The 27,425-nt window shown below is 45.8% G+C and overlaps 1 protein-coding gene across 6 annotated transcripts in view; it reads right to left on the reverse strand.

The window, feature by feature from the left end:
• Ttll11 (tubulin tyrosine ligase like 11) overlaps positions 1–27,425 on the reverse strand; it is a 225,108-nt gene that overhangs the window by 177,833 nt on the left and 19,850 nt on the right. For 4 of the 6 annotated variants that reach the window (NM_001431779.1, XM_087654516.1, XM_087654515.1 and 1 more), the window contains 2 exon segments: positions 13,441–13,574; positions 20,429–20,525. In NM_001431779.1, the coding sequence (NP_001418708.1) occupies positions 13,441–13,574; positions 20,429–20,525 (231 nt within the window). 6 annotated transcript variants of the gene reach the window in all.

Genomic DNA, 27,425 nt, shown 5'->3' on the forward strand with positions numbered 1-27,425 from the left:
TCCAGGGTGCCTTACAACAGACATTTGCATAGCGGTTTAGTTCCAGCAGCGAGTTTTGAGAAAACCCAAAACCACAGAGTTACAGATCAGAATGCAGGCACCTTGTGATATTCTAGTCTTCTGAAGCCTTTAGGAACAGTAAAGCAAGGCGAGGTGGCTTTCGTATCCCACAGTCAGTGAAGACATAGCGTGGACTTGTACCCTGGTCCCTTGGACTCCGGCTCACTGTTTCGTTTCAGGTTAAAGGATGGCCTAAGAGCTTTCCTTGACCTGCCTGACTCCCACACTTCACACCCCATATTACCCTGGTTCGCGCGGTGCCTGTGTTGAGCTCACTGCAGACTGTCCCGTCCATCTCCTTTGGACCATTCATCAGCAGTGTCTTAGTTCGGGGCTCTATTGCTGTGATGAAGCACCATGGCCAGCAGCAGCTTGGGGAGGAGAGGCCTTGTTTCATCATACAGCTTGTAGCCTGTCGTCCTGGGAAGTCAGGGCAGGGACCTGGGGGCAGGAGCTGATGCAGAGGTCATGGAGGGGCACTGCTCGTGGACTTTCTCCTCTTGGCTTGTTCAGCCTGCTTTATTATGCACCCCTCCAGGACCGCCTGCCCAGGGGAGGCACCACAGCAATCAATAATCGAATAGTACCCTACAGATTTGTTAACAGGTCAGTCTTATGGAGGCATTTTCTCTAGCTTGTGTCGAGTTCATATAGAACTAACCAGCACACTCAGTGCCCTCCACTGAAAGCAGAGATTCATCCCTTGGATGCTGGGTATTTAAAAATCATCCAGTAAATGTCTACTAAGACTAAAGGAAAACATGCCCAAGTCCAGTGTGTGTCCAAGTCCTGGCTACATGTCATCAGAAGCCAAGAGACTCTGGGAAGTTACTTAACTTTCAGAACCTTAGCTTCTTCCTATGTAAAGAATAAGACTATGATTTCAGGGAATGACAGTGAGATCAGAACCTCAACTTCTCAAGAAAGAAAGATGGATGGATGATGGGTGGATGGATGGGTGGATGGGTAGATGGGTAGATGGATGGATGATGGGTGGATGGATGGGTGGATGGGTAGGTGGTAGAAGAGTAGGTATGTGGGTAGGTGAATAGATGGATGGATAGATGAATGGATATATGGATGAGTGGGTAGATGGATGGATGGATGGGTAAAGGTGGGTAGCTGAATAGATGGATGGATTGATGGGTGCATGGGTAGATGGATGGGTGGATGGGTAGATGGATGGATGGGTGGATGGATGGATAGATGGGTGGATGGGTAGATGGATGGATGGGTGGATGAATGGATGGATGAATTGGTAGGTAGATGGATGGGTGAATGGATGGATGAATAGATGGATGGATGGATAGGTGGGTGGATGAGTAGGTAAGTGGGTAGATAAATAGATGGATGGAATGGACAGGTGAATGGATGGGTAGATGGATGGATGATGGATGATTGATGATCTTCCTTCCAGCCTAGAAACCCAAGGTAAGAACATTTTCAATCCGTTTTGTGGCTTTAACACTTGGTATTAGGTAGATCTCAGAAAATGTCTGCCTACCACAAGGTCTGGGTACATATGAACAGTGGCAGCTACATATGCCTGTTTACATATACAAAAGCACAAGCCTACCACTCCCACCTCTCATCTCTGCTTCTACAAGTGGTGGTGATGGGAGCAGCCCATGCCAAATGAAGATTAAAAGAGGCCTGTGTGTGGAAAGGCTGCAGTAGGCAGTGCAGGCACCAGGACTCAGGTGCCAGTTGTCACTTGGGCTAATGCATGGGACACAGGCAGACCTTCTCATGTCCAGAGAGGAGCAGCAACTTGAGTTGGAGATGATGTCATCACCTAGGAAATGCACCAGCTGGTGAGCAAGGGACACAGGGACAACATGAGCCATCTCATGGGAGGAGGGTGGCAATCTATTTTTGGAACTAAGAAGAGAAATCTTGAAGCAGATGGAGAGATGAGGCCATGTCTTTGGATCATCTGATTCTTCTGACATCTGGTTCATTGCTTCTGTCTCCAGTCTTTTACTCACTGGACACCGCCACCATGGGCCTCAGCCTCTAAGGATGTGGTGTGCCAAAAGCAGATGACATCCCATTGTTCATGTCTATTCCTTCTCTGGCTGTTGATGGGAAAGACACGTGACCAGGTGGAGGCTGAGATGACAACTGGGCCTCTCATTGGATGGCATTACTTTGGTACTTATCGAAGTGTATTCTACATTCTTGGAGACAGGTCAAGTCATGCTGACCAGAGAGGCCAACTTCAATGGCTAACCTCCCAAGAGATAAAACCTTTCTATTCAATTAGACAACTGTTCTTGACTATCTACTATGAGAGGATGGTCAATTAGACCAACCAGATCCCCTTAGTAGGATAAAGAGAGAAGGAAATTTAGTTGCTAGCCTAAGTATCTTAAAGAAAACAGCTCAATGCCCTAGACATGGGTAGCAGAGCAGGTGTGGTAGAGAAGGAACAAGCGTGGCAGGAGTTTAAGGAATTATCAAAGTTGAGCCAGGTGTAGAGGCACACGCCTGTCATCCCAGCTCCTGGCCATTGGAAGGAGGAGGGCCAAAAGTTCACAGCCATCTTTAGCTACCTAACAAATTCAAGGTCAGTCCTCTTTATGAGACCCTGTTTCAAAAGAAGGTAGAAAGACATGAAGGTAGAAAGAAAGAAAAACAGAAGAATGAACAGCATCAGTCCTGTGAAATAAAACAGCGTTGGGGACTGAAGGAGACACGATGGACGAAGTCCAGAGCTCTAGGCAACAACAGGCCACAAAGAGTGATCAAGGAGCTGATACCTGAAACCCTCAAGTATGGTGCTGAAGAAATCGCTCAGTTGGTAATGAGCTGGACTTGTAAGCAGGAAGACTTGAATTCACCCCTAGAATTAACTTATAAAAACAGGGCACAGAGGGCCCACATGACATAATTCTGAGGCAGAGACAGATGGGTCTCTGGAGCTTGCTGGTCAGCCTGGCCTGGATGGTTTGTGAGAAACTTTACCCCACAAAGGCAGATACGCTGAGGAATAACACACTGGGGTTGCCCTCTGACCTACATATGTGTGTTCTCATACACGCGCATGCACACACACATATACACAATAGGCCACAAGGTACTGAAGCAGGAGGGGTTGGGACTGTGAGGGTTGAGCTTCAGGGGTAGGCAGGACTCACTAAGTCAAGTCAAGTTTAAACTTACAAACAATTGGTGACTCCAAGCGGGGCAGATCAGAACACTGTCTGACACCTGACAGAAGCAACATGGACGGGGGAGGGTGGTTTGGCTTATAATTCCAGGTTGTACTTCACCACTGCAGGCATGTCTCGGTGGCAGGAGCTCCTGGTCACAGCACATCCAAAGTCAGAAGCAGAGAGATGAATGAATACACCCACTTGCTTACTAGTGCTCAGTTGGCTTTCTCCTCCCTTGTATAGTTTAGGATCCGCAAGCCTAGGGAATGGTACCTCCCACGGTGGGCTGGGTCTTCACACATCAGTGGAGGCAACCAAGATGGTTCCCCACTAGCATGCCCACAGGACAACCTGAGGTAGACAATCCCTCACTGAAACTGTCTTCTCCAGTGAGTCTTGTGACAAGTTGACAGTTAAAGCCAACCATCACTCAACTGTGCAAGTAAGTCACCAGAGGGTTGTAGGACAGAGAGAAGGGGGCTTTTTCCTGCCTTTACTCTGACCCACTTAGACCTTTACTTTTCCTATTTTAAACCCAGTGGAGAACATTGCTTTCTGTTTCGTCTTTTCAAACAATGTGCCCTGAGGCGCTGACTCATAAGAGCTACTTAGGACCAACGGCTGGGAAACGGAAGCACTCAAGCTCCATGGATCCCTCCAAGAAGCTGCAAGACATTATTGAGCAGGCTTTGGCTTTATTCACTAAAAGTAAAAAAGTAAAAAAAAAAAACTTTGCTGAGAAATACAAACTCTTTCACCATAATAAATGCTGTTTTGATAACAAAACTGTACTTTTCTCAAATACCCAGATGGAAGACCATATGCAAAAAATAAAAAAAGGAAGAAAAAAAACTCCAAAGGAATTTTTTGATTGGCCATCTGCTAAAATTGGAAAGCAAGCCTGCATCTTTCTCCAGCCTTTATAAAAAAAAAAAAAAAAAAAAAAAAAAAAAAAAAAATCCCCACTGAGAAGCTTATTTGCGTCCGCCAGGCGCCACCTGCTGGTTGAATGTGGGTAAAGACTGTGCATGGACAGCAGAAGAACTGGGTCTCCCCCTTGTCTGGATGAAATGCACTCACTAATAATCCAGGAAAGAAATCGCAAAGCTCCAGATTTTGTTTTGCAGTGACTCACATCTCCTCTCTTCTCTCTCTCTCTCTCTCTCTCTCTCTCTCTCTCTCTCTCTCTCTCTCTCTCTCTCTCTCTCTCTCTCACACACACACACACACACACACCCAGAGGCACTCACACCCTCCCATGTCTGATGAAGCTTTGTGCTTGGCTTGCCCATCCAGAAAGTACGTGCTATGGCTTAGCGCGCGGATGACCTACCTATCTGAAGAAAATGCCAGCGCTCTGTAATGAGGGCGTTCCTTGGAATGTTATTTGTTGGACAACAAGCAGCATGAGACTACCTAACACAAGTTATGATCTCTTCGTATAATGAAAGGCGATGTGGGACTGATCCGAAAAGAAGTCAAAAGTGCCGGGAGGGGGTAAAAGCAAAGCTTATGGTGAACAGTGTTTAGTATAACCCAAGGGTTTCGAGAAAAATCTGTGATTGTTACATTTATTTGCTTGTACACAGGAAGAGGCCGAAAGGACACACACTGAACTGTTGCTTTCTAATTAGTGGTACTCTTCTGTAGCCCAAACACACCTCACTTCAGCTAGTAAGTGGGGACTTTAAAACAAACAAACAAACAAACAAACAAACAAACAAACAAACAAACAAACAAGGTCTCACTATGTAGACCTCACCCAGGCTGGCTGGCTTCAAACTCACAGAGAAGTCCTGCCTCAGCTTCCCAAGTACTGGGATTAAAGGAAGGCACCACCTGCAGGCTCCTTCTCTCACTTAAAAAATTTTTTTTTACCTATACAGCATTTAGCTGCATGTATGTCTGCAGGCCAGAAGAGGGCACCAGATCCCATTACAGATGCTTGTGAGCCACCATGTGGTTGCTGGGATTTGAACTCAGGACCTCTGGAAGAGCAGTCAATGCTCTTAACCTCTGAGCCATCTCTCCAGCCCCCCCCCCCCCATTCACTTTTTATTTCACATAATTGTATACTAGCCAAACTCTTAGAGTGAAGACATTATTTTCTGGCAAACCAGAGAAGTCAGTAGAAATAATAATGCCATAATTAAAACTGAGGTTTGTAGCTAACAAGGAATGCTCATCATAAACATCCACTGGTTGCCCATATGCACTCCAGTTAGGAGCGTTTTCTTCTTCAGATATTACTGTTGGATCTTAAAGGGCTTACAGGATTGATTGACAGCTTGTGGTGCTGTTACAGGGTGGAAAGGGAAGTCCTTTTAGAACTTTATTATGTTATTTGTTGTGTGCCCTCAAGGGAGCTTGTGGAATGCCAGTCTCTCCTCATTCTGGTTCCCATTGCCATGGGTGGGCAGGTCCTTACCATGTCCCTGCCACAGTGTGCTATCACATAAAAATCCCAAGGCAACGGGGCCATAGCCACTGACTGGGGCTTGAATTCCCTAAGCTATGAGCTGACCAACGCTCTGCAGGCTGGTGGTCTTATGCACTTTGTTACAGTGATGGAATACCAACACACAGAGATGACATAATGGGGCTGAAGGATGAGGCCAGAGACCCCAGAAGAGTATAGTATGAGTGACGGGCCCAGAGTCAGGAGACTGAGAATTATACCAGAGACTATGCAGTCCTCAGCACCTCAGCTCCGGTCAAATGGGCATTGATGTTACAGGGCTTAAAATGCTAAAACAGGAAGCTACTGGAGCTACCTCTTAACCCGACCTCTGGCTTATTGCAGAGAAAAGCGTCTCTCTGGGTGGATGTGGACAATCATCAGGAAAAGCCAAGGTCACCTCCACAGCCCCAGGGAGGCCATTTTCCATTTTCTCCATGAAATCATCTGCTTTTCTTGGGCATCTCACAGGTCGCCGTAAGTGTCCTGCCCTCTCCAGCTCCAAGGTCTTTTTGGTACCACCTAGTGAATCTTTCTCACATCTAAACTTTCTCTCCTCAAGACCCCTGTCTCCATGTCTCAGTTTAAAGTTCTGAGTTTTATGGTGAGGCGGGCAGCTCTGTGGTACTGGGTAGCCAGGCTGGCCTAAACTTCCAGCCTTCCTGCCTTTACCTCCCAGGTACCAGAATCACGTGGTAGCGTACGCCATCCCAGCTCTACCGTCAGCACCGTCGTCCTCCTCTCTCTCATTTTTACTACGTCTCTCTCGTCCATCTACCCTTCCCGTTCTAAAACCTGACCATCCTCACCCAGTCTTTTACTGGAAGCTTCCGAGTGGCCTCCACTGTCCATGGGCCTGAATGGAGTGTCCTCACAGTTCATCGTACGTAGTCTAGTGCTCTCCTCCTAAACTCCACCAAGGCCGAACAGCTCATCCTTTCCTGGCTGTGCTCTCCCCCATGTGTGCTTTCAGTGTGCCAGCCACACTGTTTCTTGGTGTTCCAAATGAGAATGTCCCCCAGAGGCTCGAGTATCTATCTGGGCACTTGGTCCCCAGTTAGTTGTACCGTTCGGGGAAGGGATCATCCTTCCTGCTCCTGCCGCCATGCTTCTGGTGACCATTGTCACGCCTTCCCCACCATAATGGATTCTGTCCCCATGGGATGGGATGACCAAAATAAACCCTTTTCTCCTCCAAGGTTCTTTTGATCATGGTATTTTTTTTATCATGACAACAGAAAAGTAGCTAATATAGGCTCTGACTGATACTTTATTGATGATAAACATAACACACTGAAGTCTGGTCAGAATCTCTTCTACCAGAGAACCCCTTTGATGTCCAGCCAAGTACAGATCACTGCGCCCATGTGACGAAAGTAAGATCAAAGAAAGCACCACCCAAAAAGATTAGAAATGGCAGTGCCTGGCATCTGCATGGTACCAAGAATAGTATGTTCTTGCTAGCCAGAATGAGACACACCAGGATTCGTGGAACATCAGGTGGGTCGAGAGTAAAAGGCTTGCCTTAATAGGAAGGGAATAATTGGATTCAGACTGGGTATTACTCAAGAAAATAAACCTATAATCTGTTTTCAGGTCACTGTGTCTTGTAGCACAGTTCAAGAATTTGTGTAAGGATACAACCATCTCCAAGGCTCAGATTAGATTTCTTATGCCCCCCCCCCCCGTGTGTTTATGTCCATTGGGGGGGGTGGACACATAGCATACATATGGAGATCAGAGGACAACTCCCAGGAGTTGGGTTTTTCCCACCCTGTGGGTCCCAGAGATCAAACTCAGATTTGACAGGTTTGGTGGCCAGCACCGTTGCCTGCTAAGCCATCTCAGACCACTATCCCAGAATACTGTATGGAACATCAGTGAACTTGAGATAACTCGGAGTGATTTAATATATGTGGAATCCAAGTGCCAAATGAGAAAAGAGACAGAAGAATAAATATGAAGAAATAACAGGTCAGATATTTTCTACATTTTATGGAAAATATAAGTCCACATATAACTTCATGAATCAGAAACATAAGGGAAAGTTATACCCAGGGCACATCTAATCAAGGGTTCAAGTCAGCATACAGAGAAAGAAGGTGAGGCAGACAGAAAGGAGGCATTCCCCAGTGAAGACAAGGGATAAAGATGACAACAGATTTCACACCAAAAATAATATAAGAAAAAAAGACCCAAAACAAACACCACGAGGATGTCTGCATGTGGCTTGTGTTCAACATTGTGCAGGGCTCACTCAAAGACACGAGTAACAATTAAAGACGACCTTGGTTAAAGGAGGCATGGCTCCTGTCCACAGATCTGAAGGTGCCAGTTATTCCCAAATGATATAAAGATTGACCTACAATCTCACCACAGTCCCAGTGGGATTTAGGGGAAGGGATATAGGAACCGCTAACAGTCTCAATTGGGAGGGAATTATAATGCGAGCTATCTGTGCTATCTAAAAATATCTACCTCCCCACAAGACACTTAGAGACTGCAAAGATTAAAAGACCGACTTGGCAGTAGAGAAACAGAACAGACGTGTGATAATTCATTTAACCGGCACCACTAGGAATATGACACCAGTATCCTAACACCTCCTGGTGTGCTGAACTGAGGAGGTCGCAACATATTCTTTTTAGGTAATGTTTTGTAAAAACGTGTAATCTAAATTGGATTGAGAGAGAAATCAGATACAATCAAATTGAAGATCCTTCTGAAATAACAAAACAAAGAAAAAAACAGGCAATGATTCTTAGAAAGTCAAGGGCAGAAAAGACAAAGACTGAGGAACTGTAACAGCCGAAGGAGGAGAGAAGGAAATGATGGCTCAGTCAACTCAGACCTCACAGACACCCTGGAGCAGAAGGGGACAGTGGCATGGCAGTCAACAGCACGTCAGTGTTCCCCGAGTTTCAACAACTGTGTACAGGGTACACTGGTGAGGACACAGGAAACAGGTAGGACAACAAATTCTGTACTAACTTTATAACATATTATGAGCCTAAAGTCATTTCAAAATACTTTAGAAACTAATGGCAAACTATACTTTCAGATAAGATGAGGGAATTTGCCACTGGAAGATCTGTGATACCAAAAATAATGCGTTCATTAAAATCCTGCAGGTCAAACCAAAATAGCAGAGGGAGCCCAGACCCACAGAAGGAATTCAGAGTGCTGGGGATATTAAAGGTATGTGGTAATTATCAAGGCCAAATATATTCAGTTTTCAGTTTCCTTAAAATAAGGGCATATGCCTGTCATCTTAGCAGTTGGGAGAGGGTGGGGTGAGACCAACTTGGACTTTATGAGACAAAAAACCTAACTTTTGAATGATACTAATAATATGTTATAAGATTATCTGCAAAATATATTGCAAAAAGCATGTAGGTTGAGAGTAGGAACAGGTCTGTGTTGTTTAAAGTTGCCTGACTTTTAGGAATATAGAAATAATTAAGGGTAAATGTTATAAGTTAAAGATGTTTTGAAGAGGCTATACCATAGGATTAGGATTAAAACCTAAAACCATTTTTAAATAGATATACTAATAAAACGAAAGAAGAGACAAAGTACTATTTTGAAAAATCAACTAATCTAAACAAGACAAATGTAAGATAATTAGCAAGAGTCCAGACCCAAATTCAAGACAATACATACTAAGTATAAGTGGATTACAAATAATAATTAAAAGGCACTGACTGTCAAGCAGGATAAAAGGCGATAGCCTATATAGACAATTTTAGCAGAAAGCACTTTTGAATGTGGATAGTTTGAAAATAATAGAAAGTTATCATGGAAATACTAAGCCAATAAAAACTGGAAGGTACCTGTGAGTACCTGTCAGTTTCACAGAAAGTAGAATTAGAACATGGAAATCATCTTATAAAGGAGTTTAACCACTAAACTAAAAGGCAGATTACTAAAAGAACTAACTCAACCTGACATTTATAGCACGCTACATCGGCTAAGCCAGACTACAGACCATTTCAAATGTACACAAATGTTCACCAAGACAAACAACATATAAAAGGAAAACTTTGGGGCTGGAGAGATGTCTCAGGGGCTAGGAACACTGCTCTTCCAGAGGCCCTGAGTTCAAATCCCAGCAACCACATGGTGGCTCGCAACCATCTGTAATGGGATCCGATGCTCTCTTCTGGTGTGTCTGACGACAGTGTACTCTCATATGTAAAATAAATAAATAAATCTAAAAAAGGAAGAAGAAAAAGAAAAGGAAAAAGAAAGAAAAGAAAACTTCAACAACTTTTAAAAGATTGGCGGGCCAGCAAGATGGCTCAGCAGGAGAAGGTGTCTGCTGTCAAGTCTGACAGCCTGAGTTCAATTTTGAGGACTGACAAGGTAGGAAGAGAAAACAGCGTTGTCCTCTGACCTCCACATGTGCCATGACATGTGAGTACCCCACCCCAACACTGACACAAATTAAGATGTAATAAAAAATGTTAATCATACTGTCTTAGTTAGGGTTTTACTGCCATGAACAGACACCATGACCAAGACAACTCTTATAAGGACAACATTTAATTTGGGCTGGCTTACAGGTTCAGAGGTTCAGTCCATTATCATCAAGGTGGGAGCATGACAGCATCCAGGCCACTAGGAGAGGTCTCGCTTCCAGACAGCTAGGACTAGGGTATTAAAGCTCACACCCACAGTAACACACCTACTCCAACAAGGCCACACCTCTACATAGAGCCACTCCCTGGGCCAAGCATGTTTAAACCACCACACATAGCATATAAAAATCAAAGGGCTAAGGGGTTGGGGATTTATCTCAGTGGTAGAGCGCTTGCCTAGGAAGCGCAAGGCCCTGGGTTCGGTCCCCAGCTCCGGAAAAAAAAAAATCAAAGGGCTTGAGATGATAAAGTATATAATTCTCAACACTTACAAAATAAGACTGAGATCAACAACAGAAAGATTTTTGAAAATATAAAAATAACTGGAAAACCAAAAAATACATTTATATAAATAACCCACAAGCAAAACAAGATTCTCAAAGAAGAGCAAAGAAGACTAAGTGATACTAGAAGTGCCGAGTATAAAACTACCTGAGATGTCTTCAAAGCAGAGCAGACAGGAAAATGTATTGTCTTAAGGTTTCAGCTGGGAGGAAATCATACTGTAGAGGCCTTGCCTCAAAGCATGGTGGGGAGAGAGAGGGAGAGGGCGGAGGAGAGAGGGGGAGGGGGAGGGAGGGAGGGGGAGAGAGAGAGAGAGAGAGAGAGAGAGAGAACTCTGCCTGCCAGATGTGAGCCATTGTCACAGACCTGGCAGAAATAAAGATATTCTGAGGAGAAGCTCAGGTCACACTATCTGACTGGCTAGTGACACAATGAACCCTGGGAGTCTCATTCTGGGGGAAGGAAAAGAACCAGGCTGATGGAGAAACGTGTCCCTCAGAAAGAGATATCACGTAGTTCTAACAACTTGTAAACCAGCATGCAAAATGACATGGAAGCACACTGACAGGTCAGTGGTGGATGGGACCACACTTGGACAGTGCCAATTAGCTGTGTGCAACCTTGACTCTATTTAAATCCTGACCTCACTTCGGTGCCTTTGAGGACTTTGCTGGCTCTCTCTGCCCCTCTTCCAGTGGGGCCACACTCAATAAATGTCTTTCAATTTTTTTCTCTGCTTTCAATGTTTAATTTGGCTCTTTTAATTGACTTATGGAGGAGAGATAGACTGGAGGCATGAGAAGTGGGGTAACAGAGGGTATGTGCGTCCTATTATAGATATAATAGTGCAGTTTTGATATTTGAATATATTACAGGCATGGTGGTGCATGCCTTTAATCCCAACACTTGGGAGGCAGAGACAGGTGGATCTCTGTGGTCTACATAGAGTCCAGGGCAGCCAGGGCTACATAGTGATACCGTATCATCTCGGAAGGAGGAGAAGAGAAGGACTAGGAGGGAAAAAAGAAAGAAAAGGGTAGGTACTAAAAAGAAACAGAGTCATACCCTCCAGCGCATCAACAACTAAAAGGCCTCACAGTTTCAAGTATCTAACAGCTGCAGCTGTCAAAGCTGCTGGGAGTTGAGGAATTGCTACTTTGGAGTTGCTGGTGAGAAAGTTAGAAAGTCCCAAAGGTAACGTGATTCTAAGATTTCCAGGATTGGATCGCATGCGTCTACAAAGTAACTACCGGCTAACAGTCAGAGCAGCTTTGCTTTGTCCCCAGCTGGAAAAAGAGGCAAATAGCCATCAAATGCAGGATGGGTCCCCACACTGTGGTGCATTCACATCATTGAACATCTGTCAGCCACACAAGTACAGAAGCATGCAACAAGCCTGGTTGGATCTCAAGGCACTTTTGACAGCTTTTATTTATTTTCCTATCTGCAGTGAGAGACCTGAGAACTGACAACGAGGAGTCACACAAGGTCTGTGGGAATGGATGGTGGCCGTGCTTGTCTCACTAGATCTTAAATACAGCTGGATTTAGACTTAACTGTTTAATCCTTAAAAGAGAGAGTTGTAGGGATCTGGAAAGAAGGGTGAGCAGAGCCATGAGTGAAAATGGAAGCACTGATGGCTATTTTTAAAATTAACTTTATTGAAGCAAAGTTTACACATAATAAATACACCTGAGTCAATAAATACACAGATCCACATGTCTGTCTATCTGCCTATCTGCCTATCTATCTATTCATCCATCCATCCATCCATCCATCCATCCATCCATCCATCCATCCATCCATCTGTCTATTGTAGTGCTAGAGACCAAACCCAGGGTCTCACACACACACAGAAAGGTACCTACCCATGAGCTTCTAGCCCCAGTGCCTCTCTTGAAAACTGAGCAAGCTATTTTTGTGTTTGGTAAGTCCTAATCTTATTTCTAGTTCTAGATTTATATCAGGCTCCAAAACAATATTGAGGCATTTGAACAGACTCTATACTTCTTGAGCAGACTCCATAATTTCACAAAAGCCTCAGTTTTCTTATCTGTAAAATGGGGGATATTCATAAAACTCATGTCATAAAATCATTCTAGTTTTACAAGAAACCGTGTTGAGCTGCAGGCACAATTCCAGATGATATAAAACCACTAACAGTAGCTGACCCATTTATTGCTCTTCCCCTGAAGTTCATAGTTATGGCATGGTCCGCAGAGCTTGCCAAGGGTTTTGACATGGTCTGGGAATTAACTTGTCACAAACAAAAACTAATGTAAACAGTGATTCTGAGCCCTACTACTCCACCACCACTTTTTCAAACTGGTATCCAAGGCTCCAGAGTATTATTTCAAACATACCGCTTTCGAGGTGGAAGGGATAGACCATTGGAAAGTGGATTCTGGCACAAGTTTAAAGCAAGACACATAAAAGGCTCCCCATGTCTGGCTGTTAGACCTGCTGATCGACCGGTCTTTAAGAACCCCCAACGACACTGGTGTCTTGGAAGTCCACCCCCAGGTTTCCCCTAGAACACCCGTTCCACTTGTGGGCTCCACACCTCCTCCAGCTCCCTGGTTTGCTGGCTCCCTGTCTCCACGATCCAGCTCTAGCACCCCACTTCTCCAATTAACCCCCCACCCCCACCCCTGTCGCCCTGCCTGTTCAGCTTCACAAGCGGCCTTGATGGCTGCCAAACCGTGTACAAGCAAATCGCTCGACTTCCTGGTGCCCCAGTCAGCCTGGCTCCCAACACTTGGGACCGGTTGGGTCCCAACACAGCTGCAGTCCCAAAGATAATTATCATTCTAGGGTCACAGGCCAGCGTGCCATCTACCTGAGCAACAAAGAGCTGGAACTCCTCAGGCAGGATCCACGAGCGAGGGTAGAAGTTGTACTCCTCGGGAAACAGGTTCTGCATGATCCTCAGAGCTCTGCTCAAGGTGATTTTACGCACCATCTCCGTCATGCCTGGGGAGAGGAGAAACTGTGAGGCTCGACCACCAGGGAACCAGTAGCCATTGTTTGGGACACCGCCCCCCACTACCCCCACCACCACCACCAGGGTCACTTTCTCAGGCAGCAGAGACGCATGGATTAGGAGGATCTTAAAGGAAGGAGAATCAGTAGATTCATTCTCCCTCCTTAATCCCGGGTGGGGGGTGGGGGTGGGGTCGGTGTAAGGGTGAGCTTTCCACCTTCTATCCGAGCCTCTGTCTAAGAGTATCCTTTGTTATCTTTGTGGATAATGAAGTTCTACCATGCACGTAGAACTGAGCCCCCTCTTTAATGCGTGGCCAGCGCACATTATTTCCTGGGTCCTTTCTATCCTGTTCCCCAGGGAAGATTATCTAGTGGACTCTGGCAACATTGTGAGAAATGTAATTAAGCTGCTTTGTTCTAATCTTCCATGACTATTAAAGGTATAAAATAGAAAACCACACGCCTTTCAGCATAAGATCTCTCTCCTTGAACCAAGGGCAGGGAGTGGGCCACAGCATACCTTACGGCGTCACTTGTGGGAGGTGATGATGGACTAGGTCTCCTGGCTTTCCTTCATTTATTTGCCCAGAGGAGATGAAAATGTTTCTCTTAAAAATACATGGATATTTTGGGGTTGGGGATTTAGCTCAGTGGTAGAGCGCTTACCTAGGAAGCGCAAGGCCCTGGGTTCGGTCCCCAGCTCCGAAAAAAAGAACCAAAAAAAAAAAAAAATGGATATTTTGATCTTTATGTGTGCTTGTGCACATGTGTGTGCATGTGTTTGTTTGGGTGAGTGGGCACCTATTGGAAGGCAACCTTGGGTATGGTGTCATTGCTCGGGAGCTGTCCACCTGTGTGTGTGTGTGTGTGTGTGTGTGTGTGTGTGTGCGCGCGCGAGCACATATGTTTACATGTGTGTGAGTGTGTACAGGTGTGTTCATGTGTATGTACGCATGTGTGTACATGCATGTGTGTGAGTGTGTACATGCATGTACATATGTGAGTGTGTACAGGTGTGTTCATGTGTATGTGTGTACATGGTGTATGTGTGTGTACATGTGTGTGGGTGTGTGTACATGTGTACATGTGTATGTGTGTGTACACGTGTGCATGTGCATACATGTGTATGTGAGTGTGTAAATGTGTGTGTACAAGTGTGTACATGTGTATGTGAGTGTGTGTACATGTGTATGTGAGAGTGTGTGTGTACGTGTGTGTGTGTGATGTGCGTGGAGGCTGTGACAGTTGTTTGAGTCTTCATTGTTCTCCCCTGTATTCATTGAGGCAGGGTCTCTCACCAAACCCAGAGTTCAATGGTACAGCTGGTCTAGCCAGCCAGCTTGCTCTGGGGATCTTCTGTCCTCCAAGCATCTGAATGATACAGACACGGGCCACCGTGCGCAGCAGACATTAACATGGCTTCCAGGGATCTGAAGTCAAGCCTTAATGTTTACACAGCAAGAGCATTTCTTGCTGAGACATGTCCTCAGTCCTGCACCTTGCCTTTTAGAAATGGGGTCTCTCATTGATCTGGAGCCCAATAATTAGACTAGGTGAGCTGGCCAGGGAGACCCAAGGATCTGCCTCTCCCCAGCACTGGGACTACAAGTACCAGCTACCACATCTGGCTCTGCGATGTGGATTTTGATGGTCAACTTGGGTCCTTACGCTTGTCTAGCAGACTTCACTGTCATGGAGGCCACCGGCACCTTTTGCATGCAGCTCATGTACATGTGAGGAGTGGTGTCACAACATAACCCTGCCCAGGGTCATCTGGATTTCCAGCAGAGGCAAGCTCATGCTCCCAGAATAAATATGTGAACAGAAGTGTTAGGCAGGGCTCTCCAAGTTCCATGCCCTGCAGGCTCTATGCCCTACAGGCTCTATGCTCCTTAGGCCCCATGTCCCTTAGGCTCTATGTTTCTTAGGCTTTATGCCCTGTAGGCTCCATGCCCTGCAGGCTCCATGCCCCTTAGGCTCCATGCACTTTAGGCTCCATGCCCTTTAGGCTCCATGCCCCTTAGGACCCATGCTCTGCAGGCTCCATGCCCCTTAGGCCCCATGTCCCTTAGGCTCTATGCCCCTTAGGCTTTATGCCCTGAAGGTTCTCCTTTAGGCTCGAGGCCCTGTAGGACCCATTCTCTGTTTCTGTTCTTAAAACAACCTCTTCTCACTTGAGAGCGTCCCTGGAGCCCTCTGTGACTTACAGTGGATGCTCTAAGTCTTTTTCCCTCTGCTAAAAAGTTTGGCTCCATTCCACAGCTGAGCGGTCTTATGTTTTTCTGACCTCTGTGTTTGTAACGTATCTTTTATTCCTCGTGGTTTAGTAGCTACCTGAGCCACACACAAAGAGCTGAGGTGTTGGCCCATTCTTTCTCCTGTTACACCTCTCTCCAGTCTTGTTTCCATTCCTTCTTGCCTGCCCAAAATGCTAGAGTCTTACTGCCTATGACTATAGCCAGCATCTGGGCTCCTGCCACTTACTACCGGACTCTTGAGGCTGACCGCCTCCCTGGGTCTCTACTCATAGAGGTCAACCCCTAGACAACTCCTGTGGTAGCAGTTCTCCTGCCTCAAGTCACAGCTACTGATACCAAGTGCTTGCCTCTAGCCCTGGGTTCTTCTGTTGCAGGCATAAGGCCTAATGGGTCTTATCCCCTTGGAGCCAACAAAGAGCGTACAGGTTGGTCCTCACATCACAAGCTGAGCTATACTTGAAGCATTGTTCAATCTAAGCATCCTTTATAACCATAAATAATGGTTCCTGTCATTAAATAAGGAGCCACAGTACAATGGCCAAATAACAAATAAATATTTCCCGGCCCATCTTCTCCTCTGTTTTCTTCATCATAGGTCACCTTCCGTGCCGACAGTGTCTCTGCTTCTTACCTGAGTCCATTTTCTCTCTCCACTTGCTCTACTGTGACCCTCTGGCTAATCTTTCTAAAGTTCGAGCTGGCCTAAGTCACTCTTTGGCTTAAGAGGGTCTTCGTTGCTCACACTGACCCCGGGGCCACAATAGTGCTGAGGTTAGGTCCTTGCTGTCACCTTCCCCACTGCCCCACTGGACAGTCTGGAACTGTCTATATCACCACCCGTCCTCTGAAGGAATGACATGCCAGTGCCATCTGTACTTTTGCACCAGCTCAGCTCCCTGTTTGGTGTGGGGAGAGGATAGCCCCTTCCCAGGACTCAGCTCCCTGTTTTCTTTCACCCATTTGTTTTCCAAACCAAATGCAAATTGGTTTGCAAGTCCCTTAAACCATCCCAGCACAACACATACACTGTGTTTGCCTGGCCACCTTACAGACTCCCCCATGAAGCTCCCTTTCCCACCTACAGAGAGACCCCTTGACTGTCCTGTAGGCCTCACATCTCAGACCTCAGAATTTAGCAAAGAACTGCTTGTGGGCTAAGAAATGATAATCTTGGACTTTCATAAAGAAAAGACAGTATCAGGTGCTGTGGCACAACTGTGCAATTCCTGCATGAGGGGAGGGGCAACCACAGCAATTTTGAGCTCAGCCTTTCCACATAGTGAGTTGCAGGCCATCCAGGGCTACACAGGGACTTTGTATCAAGAACAAGACAAAAACAAACAAACAAACAAACACTACCAAAGCAAATACCAGTCTAAATCAGAATATTTAAATAAAGAATCTTAATACATCGCTTATGACACGAAGTGTATTTTGAACTAAGAAAATTGCCCAATGAAAAGCAAACAACATACAGTGACGTAGATACAGTCCATTATGTGTGTCCTAAAGTTCTCAATTTGTGCTATGTTTCTAGCACATTCTCTTCTGGAGCGTCCACCAGAGCTTACTCTAGGGCATACAGCATGTGTGGGAAATGCACACTTAGAATAGTGGGATACTTGTGAGACAGGAGATAAACCCACAGCCGAAGCCAAAAGCCAGTGCTGGCGGGAATTGCCTCCCTGCCCGGGTGGGTTTCTGTCTGTCCAAGGCGGAGGGCACGGCAGTGCCGTTCCCTACCTGGAGGTTTCCAAGGCACTGTGTCATTACAGTTAATTAACTGCTGTTTGCAAAGTGGAAAATTGCCTCTTCCAGTCACTGTCATGCTGAATAGAGGATGGTGCAGGCTTGCCTTTGGAACGAACGTTCTTATGTGAGGCTAGTCCTCTGGGAAGACCCTTTCCTCCATACTTCATTTTCCTGATGTAGACCCTGAGCAACTTCATCCTCAGCCATCAGGGGAGACAGGACAGAAAGAAAAACGGATAGGCAGCCTCAACCATTGAATTGTAATTGTGAATCATGTCTCAACAACTCTAACCAGGCAGAGTGTTGTTTGTGTACAAGTTTTCTCCCACGACCCCCAAAAGTCCTTTTTATGGTAGCCTTTTTTGTGAGCAGCAAGACAGAAAGAAATAGTAGCAAGGCCATTAAATCGGTGTGCAAGGACCCTGGCTAACCCTTTCTCCTCTCTGAAGAGAAATTTGACCTTGGGATAACCTTGAGAGTCTAGTTTTGCTCTCCTAAAAAACCAATAAAGCTGGGATATCTGCTGTGTTGTCAAAGAACACAGGCTTGCCTTTGGAATGAATGTTCTTGTGTGAGGCTAATCCTTTGGGAAGACCCCTTCCTCCATACTTCATTGTCCTGATGTAGACCCTGACCTACTTCATGGTTAACACGAGCTCGGATTGGTAAGTCATGTGAACGCCCAGCAGGAAGCTGAGACCCCAGACTTCCTGAGTGGTGATTCTTGTAACTCAGCATAAGCCTTGAAGGGGGCGCTGTGCCTGCAGAATCAGGAAAGATGCTGGCATCTGGGGGTCAGATGGGGACCTTGTCTCCTCATCTCATCTCGCTTAACTGAGGGCCAGAGACAAGTCCCTGGAACTTTTGCAAATATTCTACTAAAGACAAATGCTCCACTCTGACCGGCAACCATGTTGTGCTTCCTTTCCCGATCCTTGCGCGTGAACAGAGTACTGCCTGTACTAGCAACTTTGTATGTCTGCGTGGTTAAGTTATGTTACAGAACTACCCAGTGTGTAGAGCGTGGGCACTGAGAAATGGCGGGCTTTTGTTTGTTTGTTTCCATCTTGAGACATGGTCTCACTACATAGTCTAAGCTAGCCTGCAACTCATTACGTTGCCTGGTCTGGCCTCCAACTCATGACAACCCTCCTGCCTCAGTCTCTCAAGCATGAGTCACCACATCTGACTAGCTGAGAGTTTTCTGGAAGATACGGGATAGGATACAAAAAAACAAAATAAAACAACAACAACAACAGCAAGAACAACAACAAAGGCAAATTAATTTTTCCTTCAATCTAAGTACAAAATATGTGAGACTAACAGAAGGTGTCCTGCTACAGCATCTGTACTGTGAGGCTATGCTATAAAACGGGCGGCCATGGCTAACGTCTGAGAAAACTGGAGCTGGAGAGACAGCTCAGGAGTAAAGACCATTGCTGCTTCTTCAGAAGACCCAGGTTCAGTTCTCAGAACCCACATGGTACCTCCCAGCAATCTGTTACTCTAGTTCCAGGGTATCTGATGCCTTCTTCTGACCTTCATGGGCACTGCACACCCATGGTACACATACATACACATACATACACATACATACATACATACATACATACATACATACATACATACGGGTAAAAGATTCAAGTACATAATATAAAAAAGAAATCAAATACTTTGGGAGAAAATGTAATCTTAAATGAGGGGTGAAATTTGAGTGATTTTTCTCCCTTAACATTATTAATTGTATATAACATTGCCGTACAACAAGATAAGTGTAGGGCCTACATCTAGAAGTTCAACCAAATGTTCCTTCCGCCCTAAGCAGTCCCACTGCCCTGTGCCTCTGGGTCACACAGCCATCAGGAATGGCGAATGTAGAGGAGATGGAGAGAGAGGCTGAAAGACAGGAGAAAAGCAAACATGGATATGACCTTAACCATTTCTTGCCACTGAGTCTCTGCAGGGTAAGTCTCATCATGAGACCCTTAGTAAGACGTAGAGGCTGTCCACAACCTGTGGTGCTTAGTGGAGACCAGGGGCGCTCACTCTCAGGGTACCTTCAACTGTGAAACCTGAAGGGAAAGCAGTGGGGTCTTCATTTCCGTGATGACGAGTCACGGAACCCTGGGCCCTGCAGAAAGGGGCTGTATTTCTTTCCTTAGACATGAGAATCCCTTCCCTGGGCCCACTGTATTACGTCTCTAACTCGACACGTTCAAAGCATGTTCTTTTATTTTGTATGTGTTACATGTGGGTGTGGCACGCTCGTGTGCACTTGCATCTGTGTGCTGACGAGCATGTACACGCTTACACACTTGTGCAGAGGCCCAGTGGTTAATATTTGGTATCTTCTTCTATCACCCTCCTCTTCGTTTGCTAGGGCAGGTCCCCCCACTGAACCCGGAGCTCACCAGTTCAACTAATCCAGCTAGCGGCTTGCCCTAAGGATCCTTTGTATCTACTCCCCGGGAGCTGGGATTACAGGTAGACCGCCATGCCTGGGGAGCTGGGGATTTGAGCTCTGGTCCTCAAGGTCCTCATGCCTGCACAGGAAGCTCTTCACCCTGAGCCCCTAACTCATGTTCTTGTGCCTGTGGAAAACACATTCTTAACCCGTGAGGGCCCAGTCTACATCTTCCAACCCTCGGGAGTGTTAGTTCTCAGGAATCCCCATCGACTTCCTCCCCATGGCCACAGCAGCCCAGCAGAACAGAGAGCCTCAGTTAAGAGTCCTCGAGTTTGACCTGAAAACAGTGCTGTGTTCTTGCAGAAGACCAGACTCTGACCGTGGACCTGGGGTTACTTCTAAAGGCTAACAGCAAGTTCAGATACCTGGAAATTTGTTCACTTGACCGGAGAGTATGTCATTGTCGCGAAATGAAACTCCATGCCAGTAGATGTCACAAGGCAAGCGCCGGCCAAATGGGAACTAGAAAAAGAGGGGAACATGTGATTCATGGTAAGAAAAGAGGCGCAGCAGCTGCACGGGGGCTCGGGATTTACAAACGGCACTGGGCAAACACCCCATATTTTAATCCTCGAAGCTGCACGGAAAGCAGAGAAACATGTTCACACAGGGATCATGGTGGTAGTGGAGACGCTCCTGTTTTGGCAAGTGCTGTTTTGCTTTAATGAGTCTCATGCTTGCTTTATAAAGAATTAGAATGAGAATTTACTGATTAAAAACTTAGGGCTGAGAGGAGTCACTTAATATGTTTCAGTTCATGCTTAGCTGGCACACAATGGAACATGCGCGCGCGCGCGTGCGCGCGCGCGTGCGTGTGTGCGTGCGTGCGTGTGTGTGTGTGTGTGTGTGTGTGTGTGTCTGTGTCTGTGTGTGTGTGTGTGTGTGTGTGTGTCAGGGGTATGAGGTATGATGGTGGTGGTAGTCAGAATTTGAACCTAGGATAAGACAACCCAAATCCTAAGCCCACACTTCCTTCCCTTTCTCTGAAAATGGCAACCTTCAACCTGGTCCTATAAAATGGGTGGAGGTGTTCCCTCTCTCCCTCCCCCTGCCTCACACACAGCTCCTCCTCTCTCCTTCCCCCTGACCCCCATGCATTGCAGGATGTGTCCTCAGTTGGTGAGACAGTTCCTGGGCTTTAGTGCAGATGTTTGAATTCATAAATGAAGGAGCTAAGCGTGATTCCCTGACTCAAGATGAGCTAACGAGAGTATGCCTTCCGGGAATGTGGGAGTCAGAAATGCCAGGCAACCTCTGCTGGCCTGTGGGCCCAGCGCAATGAAAAGACAGCTAAACAACTGGAGACGACTGGGTGGGCAAAAGGAGGGACAGCTTGTCTGGTGAGATTGGGGACAGCTGTGGAGAGAAATGGCCATGCCTCCCAGAGACAGATGGAGAGACTGAGGTTGCCTCCTGTTGTTCTCCCCAGCCTGGCTGCCTGCGGGGCCAATGGCTTCACTCCTAGAAGATAATTCTGCATCTTCCCAGTGTTCTAAGCTCCTCTTTGGCACAAGCTCCAGGGTTTCAATTATTTTCAGGGAGAAAACCTCTCGCGGAGACAAAAAGGCCTGTTCTTTCTGCTCTGTTCAGACACCCTCAATGTCATTAGCGAGTTCTGCATCTGTAGATGAGGCTCTTTAAAATGTGACTCTGATGGCCTCGTTAAAGGGAAGCCTGAAGACCTGATAGCTCATATTTAGAACCTCCTTGTTAAAAGTCCAAATAAAGAGAGATGGCCGCACATTAAATAAAACCCCTTGACGTTCCCATTTTGAGATGACAGTTCGTCAGAACTTCTGTCTGCTGTGAGCGGAGGGGTCTCATCCTGATGGGAGGGCATGGCACAGCTGATGAAATGATGGTAAGTGGTGCTTCCAACCGCCCCAATTAACACCAAGGCCGACCAGCTAAGCGGCTGCAGAGCTGTGCCACGGCGAGGCATGTGCTGTTACATCCACGGGCCCGAACAACTTCTATCTATAATTTATAGCTTTTGGTTCATTTTCTTCGCTTCCAGTGGATGCCAAGTTATTTATTCAGTAGCCATTAGCATGAAGTGTTGGAACCTATGCTGCCTTCTTCCAGCTGTTAAGTGCTAATACAGAAAAGGAAAAGACAACTGGACGGAGGCTCTAAAATGTACTGTCCAAGCAGCTGGACCATAACCGTAGTGACTCTGGTGCCCGTCATTAGTGACCAACTCCAGCTTCCTGCTAGTGTGCCACCTGATGACACTTTCTACCCATACCATTGCCCTCTAAACTTTTATAAAACTAGACGTGGTGGCCTATGCCCGTATTTGAGGAACTTGATGCAGGAGGATTGTCATGAACTTGAGGTCAGCCTGGGCTGCAGAGTGAGTTCCATGCTAGCCTGGACTACAGAGTAAGGCCTGGTCTTATAAAAACAAAAACAGCAAAAGACAGTGCAAAACTCAGAAGGGATAAAAACAAATACCTTTAGCTCAATAAACTTTTTTTCTTTTTGATTTTGTTTTGTTTTGTTTTAAGAGGGTTTTCTCTGTGTGGCCTTGGCTGTCCTGAAACTTGCTTTGGAGTAGACTGGCCTTGAACTCATAAATAACCTCCTGTGTCCACCGCCCAGGTGCTGGCATTAAAGGCGTGGGCCACCTCCTCCAGGAGCTCACTAAGTTCTAAAGGCTACATTTGTTTTATAACTGTCATGTTCCAGACTCTAATGTAGAGCTAGGAATACAGAACAGCACAATGTTAAAGGTGCTCAGAGCTTGAACAAATTCGACAGTAAAAAGCTGCAGTCTTAGCCTCTAAGATTGAGAAGAAGGGGAGGGCGTCTGCTCTCCCTTCTGTCTAATACAAGGTTAACAACACCAGAGCACCAGACAAAGGAAACTAAGGACATTCTTGCTGGAAACATGGAAGGAAACGGCCTGTGTGTGCATGATGGGCCCCTGCATATAGGAAATTCCAGAGATTACATGAAAAGCTTATGGAAACTCAAGAGAACCATGACATCAAACCCAAAGGATAAAGTACTTAAGAATTAACTTGGGAATGAAGTAAACGTGAGGCTACAAAATGTTCCTCAAGGAAATTAATGAAGCTTCAAATAAAGGGAAGAAAATCCCATTTTACAGGTTGGAAAACAATATTATTTAAGATGTCAATACCATATTACCCAAAGTGAGCTATAGATTTAATGTCTCTACAAAAAAAAAAAAGACTTGGTTTGGGCAAGAAATAGAAAAGATAATCTTACACTTAAAGGGAATGACGAGAATCTCTAATTGGCCAAAACAACCTCAAGAAAGATAAATCCAGTGGGAGACCTGACACTTGGGATGTCAAAGCTTGAAACAAAGCTACAAGGCTGTAAAACAAAATACATCTGCTGGACTGGCCCAAACAGGAAACACTAACACCACCAAATCCTGGCAAAGGTGTGAGGACTAAACACACATACTCTTTTCTGGCTGCACTGTGAAATAGCATAGCCACTTTAGAAGACAGGCGGCCATTACTTAGGAGACAAATGTACTCTTACCACAGATTCGGTGGTATATTTCTTGGTGTTTATTCAAGTGAGTTGAAACAATGCCCACAGAAAAACATGAACACAAGTGTTTATAGCCAGGTCCGTCTTCTTCAGCAGGTAAATAGACTGTGAGACGAGACACTATTTGGTGCTAAAGGGCCATCAGCTTTAGGTCATGACAAACTGTAGAGGAAGCATAGTGCGCACTGCTAAAAGGAAAGGGCAAATCTGAAATGGCTGCATAACGAATAGTTCCCACCGTAAGACACTCTACGTAAGACATCTATGGAGGTGATACAACCATTGGTAGATGTCAGAGGCTGGTGTGTGTGTGTGTGTGTGTGTGTGTGTGTGTGTGTGTGTGTGTGTGGTGGAGGTGGGGATGAATACACAGAGCACAGAAGATTCTCAAGATAGCGAAACTGTTTAGGCACTAGAGTGAAGAGCATGGGTCATCGTTCATCCCCCAAACCCATAGATCATAATACGCCAAGAATGTCCATGGACACGCAATTGAATGAGCTCACAAAGCACCACACACTCAAAAACACACCGTCACTTCCACTACTCTCTTAATGACTTAGCAATGTGTGCCCAGTGCCATGTGTGTAGTGTCTCAGCCCTCATGGCGGGCAGTCTTATAAGAAAAGCAGCACCACGAACCCTGTTTAATAGACTGAGGACACAATGCTTTGCAAAGATAAATGACTTCCTCCGGGTCACAGGGCTAGTAAAGGCAGAGCTCAAATCCTGGTCTCCTGGATTCCAAGACCCAAGCCAGGCATGGTGGCATGCACCTGTAAGCCCAGTCCATACTCAGAAGGCAGAAGGGTCAGGTTTCTGTGAGTTCAAGGCTTCCCTGGTCTACATAGCAAATTCCAGGTCTCCAGCCCACACACACCATTTAAAAGGACCTGATTCCGAGACCAAACACCTGAACACTGGACATGCTTGGATGTGGGTCCTCAAGGGTTTGTGTGATCTCAGATTGGAACCTCCAGTGCTGTGAGCTCAACTGTGGGCGGCAGAGAGGTACATGTGCTCACAGAGAAGCAGCAGAAGAACAGGGGTGTTAAACACAAGGGGAGGGCTGTTCCTTCAAAGGGAGGGATGCATAATCTGATGCCTGCCCAGAAGGCTGGGAGCGGAAGTGGTTACTAGCCCAGTTGACCTTTGCACTCTGTGAGGCTGAGAGCATACTGGACCCTTCCTCAGGCCATTATTATCATGAGCTCATTTTTCTCCGTCAATCTACAGAACCCATTTTTTTCTTTTTTCTTTTTTTTCGGAGCTGGGGACCGAACCCAGGGCCTGAGCTAAATCCCCAACCCACTACAGAACCCATTTTTATGGGAAGTGTTTACATGTACTTTACAAATAGTTTTGATGTAGTTATGTCTGTTTTTTATTTAGCTTTCTTTGATTCTCAGAGGGATATACATCCCTCTGCTTTATTGGACACATGGGATTAAATCACCAGGAAGTTTTCATGAAATTGTGTTGCGCTTAAATGTCCTAAAATAAACTTCTTGGGTTAGACTCCTGAAGTTTGAGCCAACACTGGCTACGGAGTCTTGCTGGATCCCACTGCCTTCTTGTCTCTCACGGATTATTACTCTGCAGGTTGTGGTGGCCACAGAGACAAGCCTTCATCTGCACTCAGTAACTCCTTCTCTTTTATAAGCAACACGCCTTCAGTATTTCATTGTAGCAATACAAAGCTGGCTAAGCTACCTCTACACACCACATTCTGAACTAATCATTACAGTCATGTATTGCGCCAATGTAAAGTACCATAACAAACCTTCCCTCGCCTGTACAATAGCTCTGACACGGGATACACCAGGAAAGACCCAAAACACACGTCCAAAACAGGCTAAAACAAGAGCTGGAGCCATTAAATGTCCTCTGAGTATATTTGTGTTTGAGGAACTGATGCCAGGGTTTCTCTTTTAATGGCCCAAAAAGTAGGTTCAAACTTCACCTCCCATGGTTTCCCAGAATGAGATTTCATGGCTGCTGACGGTCAAAGAAAGCAGAATTCTCATTTCTGCACTTTGTGGATGCTTTTATTCACAAAGCTCCCATGCAAACAGAAACTCTTTTCGTGACTGAGAATAAAAGTGTAGGCATGTTACTGTGCACTGTGCGAAGATTATCCATGTATTATTCAGATGCTGGTGTCTACGTCTCCATATTTGGTTACCATCCTTATTCTGAGAATCTCCTGTCTCGGTGCTGTGTACATTGCTCCCCAGTTATTCCCTGGTTGCTCAATCAAGAAGCTGATCAGCCAATGACTGAGCTGGACTCCCTCCCAGCCAGGGGAGGGGGCAGAAGACAGAGAAAGAGGGGATTCAGCCACAAGAAGGGCAAGAGAAGACATCATGGAAAAACACACTTGAAGCCTAGAGAGCCAGACCAATACTAAAATGCAAGTATCTCGGGGATGTTGGCTGGGAGGTAGCCAGATTAGCTTAGAGGATTAGAATAGATCGATGACTGCCCAGGTATTGTGCAGTAAAGCTTGGTTATATAAATCGAATAGTCACTGTCTTATTCATTTGGGACCTAGCCAGGAATAGAGAAATACTGCAGCTTTTAAAACTAGTTTTACATAGAAGTGGGAAATACACTTTGATATGGGCAAGTACATGTGCGGTACATAGACAGGAGAAACCATCCAAACCAGTGCTTTAAACGGATGACCCAAGGGCTGGAGAGATAGCTCAATGGTTAAGAGCATGTGCTCCTTTTGTAGAAGACCTAGGTTTGACTTCCAGCATCCACATGGTTTCTCACAGCCCCTTAACTCTGGTTCCAGGGGATCAAATCCCCTCCTCTGTCCTCCACAGGCACTGCACACACATACATACAGACAAAACCACATATAAATAAAAAAATAAATTTTTTGATTGAGTGTTTTTTTTTTTTTGGTTCTTTTTTTCGGAGCTGGGGACCGAACCCAGGGCCTTGCGCTTCCTAGGCAAGCGCCCTACCGCTGAGCCAGATCCCCAGCCCCGGTTGAGTGTTTCCTTATAGTTAGTGTAACACGTAACTATGCTATTTTTCTTGCACGTCTGCCTCCATTCTGCACAAGGAATACAATCCCAGAGTAGCCAACCCAGAAATGGAAGACATGTTGATCTCTCTCTCTAAAGGTTGTGCTCTTTGCTTCTACTAAGCTAGATGGGCTAACGTGTGTCAGAAATGAGTACCCAGCAGTATGGCTGATACCTCGAGGAAGACATCATAAATGTGCTTAATATAGCTACAGCCCTGGCATCGACTTTTAGGTCTGATATAAATTATGTGAAACCCAATGAACAGTACCTAGTCACCTTTGGCTTAATTGAAGCTTGCCTTCCCTACATGGCTGTCTGTGAGCCAACATGCATGTTGTGTATCCTATTGACCCAAACCCAGTGCATCTTCAACCACTGGCCAGAAAACCTTATGTTCAAAATCGGGGTGACAGGAATGATTAGGATCCCTTCTCGTCTGCTCTCTACGACCTGAGGCAGAAAGCCCAAAGGATGAATCCCATAGACCTGAAGAAATGCATGGTCCCACTGTCTCTTCCTTCCTCCCACAGTTCTTTGCAGCTATGGGGCTGCCCACTGAAGCACCCCTATCCTCTCTGTAATAAGTGTCTTTGTTTTGTATGTCTGGTTTCATTCTCTTGTTGGGCTCATCTCATTCACACATCTCAACCCAGCTGTCACCTGGCCACTGTTCTCCTAGACAATGTTTATCACCACTGTGGCCGTTCTCAATGACAGTGTTCAAGACCCAGCTAGAAAGAAACCATAAAAGCCACAACAAAAGAATGTCACACAAGAAAAATCA

This window comes from Rattus norvegicus, chromosome 3 (assembly GCF_021556685.1).
Source record: "Rattus norvegicus strain SHRSP/BbbUtx chromosome 3, alternate assembly SHRSP_T2T, whole genome shotgun sequence".
NCBI classification, from domain to species: Eukaryota; Metazoa; Chordata; class Mammalia; order Rodentia; family Muridae; genus Rattus; species Rattus norvegicus.